The sequence below is a fragment of the Camelina sativa genome, chromosome 12 (assembly GCF_030686135.1).
Source record: "Camelina sativa cultivar CO46 ecotype springtype chromosome 12, ASM3068613v1".
Classification (NCBI taxonomy): Eukaryota; Viridiplantae; Streptophyta; class Magnoliopsida; order Brassicales; family Brassicaceae; genus Camelina; species Camelina sativa.
In genome coordinates this window covers 32314785-32330962 of record NC_141891.1, presented here as the reverse complement: position 1 = coordinate 32330962, position 16178 = coordinate 32314785, and the positions used below count along the sequence as shown (strand labels likewise).

General features: G+C 41.4%; 1 protein-coding gene and 2 pseudogenes across 1 annotated transcript; 2 read left to right on the top strand and 1 right to left on the bottom strand.

Annotated features, from left to right (window-relative positions):
• Positions 1 to 1308: 1308 nt before the first annotated feature.
• Positions 1309 to 2272, bottom strand: LOC104733902 (F-box protein ETP1 pseudogene; annotated as a pseudogene).
• A 279-nt stretch (positions 2273 to 2551) lies between these two features.
• Positions 2552 to 3687, top strand: LOC104733900 (E3 ubiquitin-protein ligase SINA-like 7; annotated as a pseudogene).
• Positions 3688 to 14528: 10841 nt separating this feature from the next.
• LOC147932891 (uncharacterized) lies at positions 14529 to 15833 on the top strand. Its single transcript, XM_087477216.1, has one exon. It carries the CDS (start codon positions 14529 to 14531, stop codon positions 15831 to 15833), a length of 1305 nt encoding a protein of 434 aa, XP_087333342.1.
• Positions 15834 to 16178: the final 345 nt, after the last annotated feature.

Below are 16178 nucleotides of genomic sequence, written 5' to 3'. Positions count from 1 at the left end.
TATTACTTTGAAAAACTTTTACATTAAAATTCATAAAATCATATAAGAAAACTAAAATACTATATCACTTCAAATTTGGAAGGAAACACTTGGTATTCCTTTTTAAAAAAGTCAAGACACATATAAAAATTTATTAATATTTAACTCACTTTAAAAACAATAAAGGTCATTTAACTCAAAAATAACTTCTATCCAATAACTTCATACATTCCTCCCACAAATAAAAATATATATATGTTCAAGACTGTATTTAAATATTACATAATTTTTTAGTTAGCTAAATTTATAGTCACATATATACAATATATATATATATATACATAAGAATTTATATTACTTATTAACACCATAATTTGACCCATTATTTGCTTAAATATTGGTTTCAAAGCCAACTAAAGAAAAACAGAAACGACCTTATTGATATTAGACCAAAACATGGGCATACAAACATAATCACATACACGGAAGATATTTTAAAAAAATAACTTATTATTGCAACATCAACGTATGAAGGGTTTACATAAGTAGTTAATTAGAAAATATATAATACAATAAATGTATTGGAAACAATATCAGTCAATGATAAGATTGGATGCTCAAAAGCAAGAAACAACATCTTCATAATTCATAAAAAATAAACGCCACAATTATACACATCTGAACGAAATGGTATAAACATATAGTGTATAAATAAAAGTGACGGCAAATCCCGTATATGCCTAATTAAACCGAAATAATACAAAAGAGAAAACGAAAAAAACCAAAAAAAAAACAAGAAAGTGCCAACTACACCACAACCTAGTTAAGAAAAAAAAAAAGAACATGGCCGAGATAATTTTTTTTTGAAAAAAACACACCAAAAAAGAGATTACATATAGAGCTTATGTAGTCACCCACATCTTCTCCTTTTGCCTCCAGCTCGCTCGATCAGAAGATTATTCAAAGAATATGACCAAGATAATATAAGAACAACACATAATATTACATGTAGAGTAGAGGGTTGGTTTAGTCAAATCTTTTTGGTAGCTCGATTTGGACCAAACTTGAAACATAATTAATGTTGAGATACAATCTAAGTCCCACATATGTAGAATAAAGAAACTGTCATTATAATATAAAGGGTTAGAGTCAATCTACTAATTGCCAATTGGTTTTTAGTTAGAAGCCCAAGATAAGCCCAAATTTAACATGGTATCAGAGCCCAAGGTTAAAAATTCTGGTGGACCTAGAAAAGTGGATACGAACATGCCTCTTGTTAACCCGAGTAATGGGGGTCCGAGAAGGGGTTTATTCTCGGTCCAAGTGAGATCAGTTCGAGATGGAGTTCCTAATTTGAAGATCAGAGCTCAAATCCAATCTTAAGACCTTGCTCCAAGACACCACTACTTTGGTGGTCTCATCAATCTTACTCGTCACCAATATCTCAGTCTTAGATGAAGCATCGGGCTGTACAAACACAGAAAGCTTCTCTTCTCTGACCCGGAAAGATCGAAAACTCCATACGTTGAACACTGATAGGGAAAAGGTACAGATAGAGATGATTTCTCAGTAGAAAAATCAAATCTGATCAATGAGAAGCCAAGATGATGCGGTTCTGATTTCTCAATACCAAAATAGTAACAACTTCCCTTTAAAAATACGGCGTCGGGATAGCGGTTAGCGTAGCAGCCTGGTGGAGTGAGATCACCATCAGGAATCCTCCTCCACGAGTCACAAGAGTTAAGCTCGTAGATTTCTGTATCTATGCAAAAAACATCAAACCACAAAATTTTGTAGCTTCTTTTACTGCAGGACTTGTTCTTGTTGTCTTGGTAGTAGTATCCGAGAACAAATTTTCTACCGTCCATCTTACGATTGCCGGCTTCGATCCACCTGGTTTGACCAGTAAACGGGTTCAAAACCACTATTTTAGAGTGGCAAAGGCCGGTACATAATAATAAGCCGTCGCAGTGAAAGACTTCAGCTATATCCAACTGAGGTGAATTGTCAAATTGCGGATCTGGTAGGCTAAGCTCTCTTTTATATCTACAGATGGAGGAACATCTCCATGGGGAAGATTGATGCGTAACGGACAAATCCTGTACTTGTCTGTCAAGATGAGTAAAAGAATCTCCTTTGGGGCTTTAACGCAGTGCTCTCTTGCGTATCTCCGATCATCTTTGAATAAACGGTTCCATCGTTTGCTAGTACATCGTGAACGTTTCATGGATGTGGCCGGAACGCGACAGAGTATCTCATCTACCAAATCGTTTAAAAGATCCGGTATCGTCATTGATCTTTGCACACACGGCCGCAGGTGGCTCTCAATCAAGGGTTTAAAAATATAAGTATTCAAATATTATTCTATATTTTTTTAAAAAAAAGAGAATCTCGGGTCATTATGAAAGATAAAATTCTAGAATAGTTTTAAATATAAAGTACACTAAAAACACATAATATTATATTGATATTAGACTGACTGCGATATAATAGAAAATAATATTAACACTTCTGAAATAAAGACGTATTAGTGCTTCTCTCCGGTTTTGATTTCTTAGTAGTCAAGCCGCTGACATGATGGGATCCTGGATTTCGGAAGCTTCGGGAGCAGGGAATGGATCTCAAAACATTCTCTCGCAAAAGAGAACACGTCGGTCGTTATCTTCCGGTGATGAGGCAAAGAGACGCTCGGCGATGATGCTGATGGATCTTGATATTCTTGATTGTCCTATTTGCTACGAAGCATTGACGATTCTTATATTCCAGGTTTGAGTATCTAGCTTGTTTATTTTGACGATTTTTGAGGATTTTATTGAAGTTTCGTAAGTTATGTTTTTTTTTTTGAAGTAAAAAACTCGTGCTAAACAAGAGTATATATCAGGAATTATAAAACATTAGTGCATAGCTTCTTAAGGAATCATATTTGTTACATTATGCTTATCATGTTCTCTCATATACTAATTTTATTCTCTCCAATATATGTTGTTATTACTCATTGCAAAGGTTAACCGGAACTCGTTGGTTTGCTATTTCAGTGTGCTAATGGACATATAGCTTGCTCTTCTTGTTGTCCGAAACTGAGAAATAAGTGCCCTGCTTGTGCTTTGCCTATTGGTCACAGTCGTTGCAGAGCAATGGAGAAAGTTGTTAAATCAGTTTCTTTCCCATGCCCAAACTCCATCTTTGGTTGCACCGAGAGTTCCTCTAATGGGAAAGAATCAACTCATGAGAAAGAATGCAACTTCTCTCCATGCTCATGCCCTGAACAAGACTGCAATTATACTGGCCCATACAAGGATCTCTACAATCACTATGCTCTTACTCACTCGAAAGGATTCGGGCTTAATTCCTTCAGTTGTGGCGTTTCCTTTAACAGCCTTATAAACATCGGCTGCACGATGAAAATCGAAAAGGAATACGTCAAGAGGCTATTGTTTGCAGTGCAGTGTTTCAAGGAACCTTGTGGTGTGTATTTAACTGTAAGCTGCATTGCACCCTCTACTCCAGAAGTGGGAGAGTACTCATATCATGTTTCCTACAATGTGGACGATGGACACACTTTGACTTATGGTCTATGGATCACCAAAAATGGAGAGGATTCTCAAAGTGAGTTTTCATGTCCCTCAACAGAATCTCATGTTCATCCCGAACCATTTCTTGCATGGTGACTGGTTGGATATAGAATTATGCATCCGGAAGTTGAACTAAGAATACAAGGTTGGGAATATAGTCTCTTTATTAACTATTGTTTTTGTTGTTCCAGTGGAAACTCTTTTATCTCCTTTGTTTTTGTTTTTAACCCGGTCATTGTAGTTAGAAGTTTTGACCTGATGAACTAATAGTCAATGTATTGACTTAGCAAGGTTTCAGATTAGACCTGATGATAGGATTGTAGCTCGATTAAAGCTTTGGTTGTAAGTTGTAACTCGTTTGGTTTTGCATTTAGTGTGATGATGGACGTTTTGTTAGTGTGATGATGGACATTTTGTGGAATCAACCAGCAAAACAATTCTCAATCAAAATTCCATGATATATTTATTATGCATGGACCAACCTGACAAATCTTTTTCTCTTGTTCAGTTTATCTATGCATTTTTTGTCATTAGTTCAGCTACTTCTTGTGTAATATTTATTAACTAGGTAGAGTAATGCGCGGAAGCATGTTTAACTACAAATCATATCAGATATTTTATTTTGTTATTTAATTTATTTGACATATACTCATATTCTTATTCGATTTTTTTTTAATTATAACTGTAGAGTTGTTTGTTTGATTTGGCCAATGGTAATGTATATGTTAGTGATAAATATAATGTATTTATGGATGAGAGGAGAGGTTCGGCCTTTTGAGAGGCATGTCTAGGTATAACATATATTTTTTTAATTAATATAATGGTAGAAATTTGTAAATAAGTTGATGTTTTGAATGTTGTTTGATAAAATGTGTCCTGAGCTCTATAACGCTGACACGTCAGCTTTTTTTTTTTGCAAATGTGCTTCTCTATTAATATATAGAAGATTTGAACTCAATTTTATAAAGATAATAAAAAAGGAATTACCACAAAAAAGAACTAAATTTTCATATAGTTGATTTACATTTTGGTTTTTTTTTCTTTTTAGAACCTGAAAAACCCAAAAGATGAAGCGAACCAAATTGGAAAACCGTACGTCCACCTCTAATTTTACATATACTCTTAGGATTTTTAATTGGTTGGTGAAACTTAAAAATTAGATTTTGTTTTCTTACCACGTTAACATTTGCACCAATCAACTTTAATTAGATTCAAAGGTAAGCATCTATATACATTAATAGATAAGCATTTTCTGGAAACAAGCTGATGTATCATTCAAAACATTATTTTTTTATTTGCTCTCAGTCTTTAATAATATTAGGTTGGTACCCGCGCTACGCCGCAGGATTTTTTTATTTATTTTATTTTTGTCATATTTTTTCTGTTTTGTTTTTTTTTTCGATTTCATAATTTAATATATGTTATTTAGAATCATTTCATAAGTTTTGATAATTTCAATAGTAATGTTATTCTTTTTATTATTTACATTATCATATAATATTAATTTTATAAAATTAGTTTCTGAATATATTTTAAATTTTATTACCAAATAAGTTTAGGGATTACAAACTATTAGTTCTTGATTTGTTTCTCACTCACAAACCCTCTAGAACAGTAAGACTTACTCTTTAATGTCTATATTGTAAATGTTCTTGATAAATTTCTTATAGACTTTAGGTTTAGGCACTTCAATGTCTATTGATTTGAACTAATGTGTCAAGCCATGAAATTCTTGTTCGAATTAATCAAATGATGGGTGAATTTGGTGAGATTGATTTGCCTCTTTAGCAATGACCTATGCTTCTTCCATGTCTGCTGCATTTTCTTTTCTTTATGTTTGTTTCATCGAAGGCGAAGCTTTGTGACGATTTTTGGTTTTTCTTCTATTTATGTCTTGTCTTGTGAAGGAGAAGAACAAACAATAATAGACTTCGTGTTTTATTTTATATATTATCTTGGTGAAGGTTTATGAAGTGAAAGACAACGTGAAGTGGCACATAGCTTTTTAATTGATTTATAAATCTTAGCTGTATTAATTAAAATATTTTTATTGGCTATTGATTTTAACTGTATGTGTCAAGCCATGCTTCAATGTTGATGTTTTTTTTTGTTAACTCAGAGAGTAAATCCCCAGACCTATGGAGGGGTCCGAGACTAATCTCTCTGGGGGAAGGACATCCCATGGGTAGGATCCCCCGGTTATGCAAATGGGCCGTAAGCAATGGGCCCATACCCATGTGTCAAAGGGATAAAGCTGAGCAATTTTTGCGCTTGGGGAGAATCGATCCCTGGCCTAGACCAACAGGACGACTCTTCCACCAAGGCTAGAACCACTAGCCTACCACCTCTTGGTTTTCAATGTTGATGTTGATGTGTCACACCAGGAATGCAACACATCTTTCTTTTTATTGTATTGATTTACATTTACATACCATTATTTTTTTTTTCAAAAAAGTAACTAACACCCAAAATTAAATTCTTATATTATACTAGATAAGAACCCGCCCGATGTACGGGTTTAAAGTTTTATAAATTTAACAAAAAATATTAATATTTGTTGTACGTTATTTATAAATTTTAGTTTTGTTATAATACACTAATTTATATCTATTTACAAATTTTTTATGTATGTTACTATTAAAAGTATATTTTTTACACCTAAATATACTTTATGTTACAAATATATTCTTTATCACCACCTAAAATATGTTCATATGAACACATTAAGCCAACTATTTTACTTTCACTTCTGCATAGTTTTTAATTACTAAAATTGTTGGCTCAAAAAATATTTTCAAAAGAAAATATATGACATAATATACGAATCAATGGTGTATCATCACAATAATGTATGACCACCATAGAGAAAACCTTGGCTCCGCTTTCATCCTTTATGGAGAGAACCTTGCATCCAACCTCCTCCACCGTGGAGAGAACCTTGCATCCAACTTCCTTCACCATGGAGAGAACCTTGGCTTCGCCTGAAAAGACCGACCTTTTTTTTTTAATAATAAATAATAATAAAAAATAATAAATATATAATATAATATAATAATAAACTACAACTAGTGGTTCCATATCCACTAGCCACCTAACCACAATCACAATCATCAGCGGAAAACATTACCAATATCTAATAAATATAAATAGCCAAGGCGTGATTTTATGAATATAAATATAAATACAAAAGCAAGAAAAAAGAGAGGAGGCGTGATTTTATGAAGAAGATTAAGGGTTTTTGGTTTAATTTAATTAAACCAGGTTTTAATTAAACCAAAAAAATCAATTAAAACCCACTCCTTTGGTTTATTCAACACATCCCAAACTCTATTCCCGGAACACGGATGTTACAATTCTCCCCCACCAATCTAGATTCGTCCTCGAATCTCGAATAACCATCAGCCAAGGAATCCGGCGCAACCGTCTCCACGGCCCGCACTCCTCCAATTGATCTACAGAAGGTCACCTCTCGGCGATAGACTCACGCTCCAGGCGTCATTTGCTCTCGACTTTTGGATTTTCCTTTACTCATAGGCCTAAACCTTGAGTTTTTATTGGCTCCTCATCAGACCTAAGTCCGCATGCCAAATGTTGGCTCCTCATCGGGCCTAAACCCGCATGCCATAATATATAAGGAGAAATCCAAACTCGTCTCTCGGGTCGTCACCCTACAGCGCGCCTCCGGACCGTCGTCCGAAGTCGATATACCAACCATACTCCCAAGCCACAAAGTCTCTGAATATGGCAGTAGTAGGAGAACCTAAGTCCTCCAAGAGCCGCGAGAAAACAATTCTGAACACATCTGAGTCCTATCCCTATCCAGGTTTCCTTCCAGTGGCTCGCGTAAAACATCTCAATGTCCTACCAACCACATATCCCCTCACTGGAATACCTCATGACCACACAAGGACCATATACATGCCACAAGGGCCAAACAAAATATCCTAAAGAGGACCGCCACCAAGGCCGAACAAATGTCCTAAAGAGGACCGCCACCAAGGACACACAAATATCCTTAAGAGGACTGCCTAAATAGGCACTCTGGCTAAACAGCCCGCCACAAAGGCCATCTGTCCCGAAGGACCGTCTGTCCCGAAGGATCATCAGTTCCGAAGGACCGTCTGTCCCGAAGGACCATCAGTCCCGAAAGACCGTCTGTCCCGAAGGACCATCAGTCCCGAAGGACCGTCTGTCCCGAAGGACCGCCTAAACAGGCACTATGGCTAAACAGCCTGCGACAAAGGCCACACAATAACAAAAGAATACCGCCACACACGGGCACACTGACTCAAAAGTCCACCACTAAGGCCACACAAGCCCCTCCAAGGCTCTCCACCGCTAAAATGGACAAATTCCAACTCTCGAAAAACTTTCCATATTTAACACTTTCCATTTTTGGAAACTTTCCACTTTTGGAAACTTATATTTTAGGAAACTTTCCTCCAAAACCCCGCCTCACGAAAACTTTTGTACCCCGAACACCACCTCATCTTGTTACTGAGTCGCACAACCAACCACCCCAAGCGACCGAGTAACAAGAGAGATGGGCTGGAATACTCCATTCCCGCTCCAGCCACGGATTACAGATGGGACCAGGCTAAACAAGCTCAAGTCGCGGCTTGCTTCTCATACCACTTCTTGAACCTTGCCTTCATCTTTGCCTCAGGCTCCCAAGTCTGCTCCTCAACACCATCACAGTCCCACAGGACTCTCGTCAAAGGAATCTTCTTCTTCCGAAGTTCCTTGATCCTCCTCTCGAGAACCCTCACTGGTCTCGCCTCCAATGTCATGTTAGGCTGAAGATCCTCAGGAATCTTAGCCAACACCTGCTCACCCTCACGGAGACACTTCCGCAACATAGACACATGGAACCTTATGGAATGCATGCATAACGTCGGGTAACTCCAGTCTATATGCCACAGGTCCAACCCGCTCAATCACTCTGAATGGACCCATATACCTCGGACTCAACTTAGTCTCTGACAATGACCTGTTCGGACTCCGCAACATGGCCATCTTGAGGTACACTCTGTCTCCTACCTGAAGCTCAAGATCTCTCCTCCTCCTATCAGCATAACTCATCTGCCTATCCTGAGTCTCCTTCATGTTCAGCTTGAGAACCCGAATTTTCTCTAAGGTCTCCTGAACAAAACTAGCACCAAACATGCTCCTCTCCCCCACCTGAGTCCAGCATAATGGTGTACGACATGGTCTCCCATACAAAGCCTCATAAGGAGCCATCTTAATACTCGCCTGATAGCTGTTGTTGTAAGCAAACTCTACCAGGTTCAGGTGATCTGCCCAAAGGCCACCCCAATCCAATACACACATCCTCAGCAAATCCTCCAGCGTCTGGATCGTCCTCTCAGACTGTCCATCTGTCTGGGGATGATAAGCTGTACTCATATGCACCTTAGTGCCCATCTCTGCCTGAAATGCCTTCCAGAACACCGAAGTAAACTTAGAATCCCTATCAGACACAATGCTCGCTGGCACCCCATGCAATCTGACTATCTCTCTCACATACTTCTTAGGCAAGACCGCTGCTCTATCAGTCTTCTTAATGGCCAGAAAATGTGATGACTTAGTCAACCGGTCCACAATGACCCAAATAGCATCAAAGGTCCGTGACACTGGCAATCCTACCACAAAATCCATAGTGATCATATCCCACTTCCACTCAGGAATGGGTAAACTCTTCAATAAACCGCCAGGAACCTGATGCTCAGCCTTTACTAGCTGACACACATCACACCTCGAGACCCAACCAGCTACATCCTTCTTCATCCCGACCCAATGATGGTACCTCTTGAGATCACGGTACATCTTAGTCGCTCCTGGAGGAATAGACAACTTGCTCGCATAAGCCTCTCTCAGAATCTCCTGCCTCAACTCCTCATCCTTGGGCACACAAACCCGACCATGCACCAAGATAGTACCATTATCTGAGACCTGATACTCTGAATCCACATCTTTGGAGGCATTCACCAGCCCCAAATCCTTCTCCTGAGCCAATCTCACCCTACTCAGAAGATCTGCTCTATCAACTGCTTCAAAACCCAACGGTTCCTGTAACAGCACACAAGCTCAACGCACTGATCTCCCCTACCAGAGACTCCAACTCCTGCTCCTGAGCCGAAGCTACCCTCTTCCGACTCAGAGCATCTGCAACCGTGTTAGCCTTACCAGGATGATAGGCTATCTCCAAATCATAATCTGCCACAAGCTCCATCCACCGCCTCTGTCTCAAATTTAGCTCAGGCTGAGTGAATAAATACTTCAGGCTCTTATGATCTGTAAACACCTGTACCTTTGCACCATAAAGATAAGATCTCCAAATCTTCAGGGCAAAAACTACAGCACCCATCTCCAAATCATGAGAAGGATAGTTGCCTTCATGCACCCGCAACTGCCGCGAAGCATAGGCAATCACCTTCCCATGCTGCATCAGAACACACCCCAAACTAACTCTAGATGCATCTGTATAAACCACATAGGGTTCTCCCTGCTCAGGCAAAGCCAACACTGGCGCAGTAGTCAACATCTCCTTCAGGCTTGCAAAACCTTCCTCACACTCTTCTGACCAGACAAAAGGAACATCCTTCCCTGTCAACTTAGTCATAGGACGTGCTCTGCTTGCAAACCCCTGCACAAATCTCCTGTAATAACCTGCCAATCCAAGGAAACTCCTGATCTCTGTGGCATTCTGCGGTCTAGGCCAATCTCTGATAGCCTGAATCTTCTCTGGATCTACAGAAACCCCCTCTGCAGAAACAATGTGACCCAGAAAGCCCATCTCACGCTGCCAAAAACTGCACTTGCTCAACTTAGCAAACAACTTCTGCTCCCGCAGCTTCTCCATAACTGCCCTCAAATGCACGGCATGCTCCTCAGGACTCTTAGAATAAACCAGGATATCGTTGATGAAAATGATGGCAGACACATCCAGAAACTCCTGAAACACACTGTTCATCAATCTCATAAACGCTGCTGGCGCGTTAGTCAACCCGAAAGGCATCACCACAAACTCATAATGCCCATACCTAGTCCTGAAAGCAGTCTTCCTCACATCTGCCTCATCTATCGGTATCTGATGATAATCCGACGCCAGATCTACCTTGGAGAACCAAGTAGCACCCCTCAACTGATCCAACAACTCATCGATCCTAGGAAGAGGGTACTTGTTCTTCACAGTGACCCGGTTCAAACCCCGATAATCAATACACAACCTGAAACTCCCATCCTTCTTCTTCACAAACAACACCGGCGCTCCCCACGGTGATACACTAGGACGGATGAATCCCTTACTCAACAAATCCTCAAGCTGCTTCTTCAGCTCTGCCATCTCTGCTGGAGCCATTCTGTAAGGAGCCTTGGATAACGGTGTTGTCCCCGGTTCCAGTTCAATGGTGAAAGGATCCGACCGAGATGGTGGTAATCCCTGCAAAGACCGAAACACATCCTCAAACTCCTCCACTACCGAAATACCGCTAACCGTAGACTTCCCCACTGACTCTGGCATAGATATAGTAACCAAATAAACCTCACGGCCCTTCTCAATCATCTTCCCAGCCTGAATGGCTGAGATCACGAGACTCCCTGATGTCGGTCTAACACCCTGAAAAACCAAATTCCCTCCTGAACGCTCAAACTCCACTCTACCCTGATGGCAATCAAAATGCACCCTATGCCAATGCAACCAATCCATCCCGAGAATAACATCATACAGCTCCACTGGACTGATAAGCAAATCCGCTGGCCACGACTCTCCTGCGATCTGAATATCAATTCCTCTGGCTCGTCCAATCACTCTCAGGAACTCGCCTCCCGCAACTCTGACAACTCCTGCACGCTCTCCAGGATCCCCGCTGATCCCCGCACACTCTGCACACTCTGGAGAAATGAAGCTATGCGAAGCTCCAGAATCAAACATAACATGGGACTTAAACCCGCCCACCAACAAGGTCCCTACACAAACTTCATGTGTTGAGAACCTAACACTTTATCACAGGAACATATATAATCTGAACCTACTAAAAATTCACAAAGTTAAGTACCAGAAATTATACCTGTGATCGCCCCGGCACTTGTTCCACCAGTCTCTGCTGTCGTGTAAACCCGTGGCGCCTGCTCAATCCGTGCCACCTGCTGACCTCCAGGCTCACCTGCTGCAACGCTGCCACTGCTGCCGGCTGCAACTTGGGACACAAGGGCCTGATGTGCCCTGGCTCCCTGCAATGATAACATACTCGAGGCCCTGCCGTCGGGGCACTCCTCTTGGGACAGCTAGCAATCTTATGATCCTTGCTCCCACACTTGAAGCAACTCGCACCACTCTGCGTCTGCGTAGCCTCCCACTTCCTCTTGGTTCCCTGCGTAGGCCTACCGCCCCTGCTAGAACCACCCTGCTGCTGAGCCTTACTAGGCTGAACTGCTGGAGCTACCGCCACTGACTGTGCCCGGATATCCTCCTCAATCTCTGCTGCAGTCTCAACCAACTCTGCATGCGTAGCATAACTTCGCCCTCTACAGTGAACTCTCAAATCATCACGTAGAGCCCTCAAAAACCTCCTGATCTGAGCCTCCTCAGACTCCAAAGCCCGACCCCCATAACAAAGAAGTCGACTGAACTCCAAATCCAGCTCCCGCACTGACCATGTCCCCTGAGACAACTGGAGGAACTGCACCTCCAACCGATCCAATGCCTCTCTAGGAAAATACTTGCGGTTGAACTCCAAGACGAAGTCAGCCCAAGTCATCTCCCGCTGCACTCTCCTAGCAGCCACTGATCTCCACTACAACTCAGCATCACCACTCAAATAGTAGACCATTATGTCCACCCAAAACTCCTCAGGACATCTCAGAATATGGAAGTTACGTTCCACACTCGTCCTCCACGCATCCGCAACAGTAGGATCTGTACCACCTGAAAACCTCTCAGTGAACAGATCCTTCATCTCCTTGAGCATAGACAAATAACGTCTATGTGCTCCCACATCCGCAACCACTGGCTGCCGCTCCTCCGCCACCACTGGTGGCACTACCTGAGCCTAAGCCGGTACCGCTGGTGGTAACCGCGCTAACACCTCTGCTAGCATAGCCGCAAAGTCAGTACCAGGGACTCCACCCGCTGGGACTCCCACACCCGGGACCCTAGCATCACCGGCCACTGGAGCATCAATACCGCCCCCTCCTGCCACACTCACGGAATCCCCCGGAACCCCCTGCGACTCGCCAACACCCTCTGCTGTCACACTCTGGTCCTCGGTCTCACTAACCACTGAGACTCTGCCCCTACCACAACCACGTCCGCAACCATGACCACGTCTGCGTCCACGACCTCGACCAGCCACAGCATCATCTCTAGCCATCTGCACTACCATGAACAGAAGACTAAGCAAACAGTTACTATTTAAAACAGAAATATAAACTCACCGTGGAATCACACAGTCGGCTCGAAGAGGATGTTCTAGGACTCCATGCCACACACAATTGACTAACTCACATAATTAATCAAAGCATGCAAATCCCAAACATCTACAGCACAAAGCCTAGTGAACCCAAACCTAGAACCGTAAGGGCTCTGATACCAAAATGAAAAGACCAACCTTTTTTTTTCTTAATAATAAATAATAATAATAAATAATAAATATATAATATAATATAATAATAAACTACAACTAGTGGTTCCATATCCACTAGCCCCCTAACCACAATCACAATCATCAGCAGAAAACATTACCAATATCCAATAAATATAAATAGCCAATATTAATAATATCCAGTATAATTCCAATCATAAACCAATGATCCAAACAACATAAACCAGTGAACCAACAATCCTAAGCAACATTCTAGGACTCAACTCTAGCAACCTAACAGAAGCTAGACAACCAAGCGAACCACTAGAACTTCCTCCTCTTCATTGCCTTGATTCCACGGTCACACTTTGCCTTTACCTGCACCACAAACACATATTGCAATGCATGAGTATTTAATAAACACTCAGTAAGGCAATCCTCCCATCTACTGGGCTATACACACAAGCAATAGAGATATCTCTAACCATCAACCATCAACCAACAATCATCAATTAACAATCAACAAGCCAAACAACACATAAACAAGCAGATTAGAGAAATCTCCAGCTTAGATAAGCCATGGTCCTGCACTTACCTTAACAAGTGATTCACAAAACTAAATACAACCAAATAAGAGGCTTTCTAATATCCAAGAACAACCAAACTTGTTCCTACAACCAATCACAACAACAAACAAATATTGAAAATAAACTGCCAGAAAAAAACAGAAAAGAACAACCTCACAAGTGAAACCACGAAACCAAAACTAACCGTTAACTTTCTAATCCCTCCAGTGAAAATCAAGGTATATACGTTCAGAAGCTTCCCACAACATTTCGGCACGATCAGATAATAGATGAAACCGCAATCGTCCCCGTAACACCCGCTGGTCTCAATCCGCGAATGAGAAGAAACGCCCCACGAAACTGCCGATATCTCCTAGAATATTAATTCAAATTCACTTCTGTAAAAAGGCGAGTGTACGAAAATCTCTTAGCTACAACCCTATCAAAAATCAATACCTTTCGAAACGATTTGACTCGTCGGATCTTCTTTCTCCCAAACCCTAACAGTTCTGTTTCTCTCTGAAAAAGCTTGATCTCCTTCTCTTCCTCCTTTACACCAAAAAAAATCAAGGGTTCTCACACTTTCTATCCCTCTCTCTGATAGTGTCGACAAAGGCAAGAAAAAAGAGAGGAGGCGTGATTTTTATGAAGAAGATTAAGGGTTTTTGGTCTAATTTGATTAAACCAGGATTTAATTAAACCAAAAAGATAAACTAGAGAAGAAGGAAAACGGTGCGTTTTGCTAAGGGCGAAAAAATTGGCGATTAGGGTTTTGTGGTAACGTGTTCGCAAAGTCTGCCTGCCGGCGCCGCTAGGCTGCTCGGAAGGGGATGTCGGAGGGGTCAAGGGGCTCGTCGGGGGCATCTAATCCTCCAGTGAAGGAGTCGTGGGTTTCGAAAGTTAAAAATAAGTGTGTTCTTCAAAAGTTTGATGTGAATCTTACGTCTTCAGATGGGAAAACCTCGGTGGAAATTCCTGATGAAGTTCTCCATAATGCTACGCCTCTTTGGGAGGACTTTCTTGTTGGTAAATTTTTGGACATTGCTCCTCATATCGGTAAGGTTCATGTTATACTCAATAAAATCTGGATGCAAGGCCCTGAGTACCAGGGGATTGATGTTTATGAAGTGAATGCCACAACTATGCGTTTTAAGGTTCCTGATCCGTTAATTCGGTCACGTATTCTGAAGAGAGGGATGTGGAATATCGCGGAGGTGCCGATGGTTGTTTCAAAGTGGTTGCCGGATACTGAAAAATTAGTACCGGAGGAAAAATCTATTCCCTTATGGGTTTGGCTAAAGAAAGTTCCGATGCACTTGTATTCCTGGGAGGGCCTAAGTTTCTTAACTAGCGTGGTCGGTACACCAGTGCGGTTGCATCCGGGAACACTAGCTTGTTCAAACTTTGAGGTTGCAAAGGTTTTTGTCCATGCTGATCTCACGAAAGACTTGCCTACAAGTATGAATTTTTCAAAAAATGGCTCTGATGTTTGTGTTGATTTCCATTACCCGTGGTTGCCACCTAAATGCTCTGTCTGTGTGGGTCATTTGGCAGCTTGGTGTAAAACTCCTGTGCAGTGCCCTTTACCTGATCAGTCAACGCAGGTGCACACTCAAGTGCCCGCACAGGTCGCTTCTGCTTCTGTCGCTCCTACTGCAGTTTTGTCTGATGAGGTTGCAGTTAGGACACAGTTAGAGCAGCAAACGAATAAAGAGACCTTGGCTACTGAAACAACTCTGGTTGAAGATTTGGGGAAATGGTCTACTGTCTCCCCTTCAAAAACAGGTCAAAGCCCAAATAAACCTGCTGGTTCAGATACTGGGGTAGCTCTGGTTTCGGCATCAAAATTTGCAGTTTTGAGTATGGATGAGGAGGAAGGAGAGATACAGGATAAAGACGAGGTTGAGGAAGCAGAGGGGGAGTCTCCTGTTGATTCAACTACAGCTGCTGCCCCTTTACAAGAGGGATCTAATCCGTCTATCGATCAATCAAATGTCTGTGAGGCAGGACTGGGACGCCCTCCCTCTGCTCGCATCTCTCAGCGAAAACAAAATGACACTAAGGAAACTTCAACTCAAGCATCTAAGGCTGCCACCTCAGTTGCTTTGAAGAAGTTTTCTACCCGTCGCGCTTAAATGATGAGTTTCTCATGGAATATCCGTGGATTCAACAAAACTATTAAACATTCCGTGATTAAGGACTGGACTAGGAATCCTGATATGCTTTTTGGCTGCTTATTGGAGACGCGGGTCAAGGAAAAGAAGGCAGATAACATTGCATCATCGGTTTTGGCAAACTGGTCTTTCTTGGCAAATTATGAATACCATCGCCTTGGTCGCATTTGGGTGCTTTGGAGGCCTACTGTACGGTTGACTCCGGATTTCAAGAGCGATCAACTCATCACGTGCTCTGTTTTACTGGCGGGTGAAACAGAGGAACTCTTTTGTTCTTTTATCTATGCTAGAAACACTGCTGAAGAG

What these genes read in the sequence shown, in the direction of transcription:
- LOC147932891 (XM_087477216.1), top strand. Translation starts at nt 14,529, where the DNA reads ATGTCGGAGGGGTCAAGGGGCTCGTCGGGGGCATCTAATCCTCCAGTG.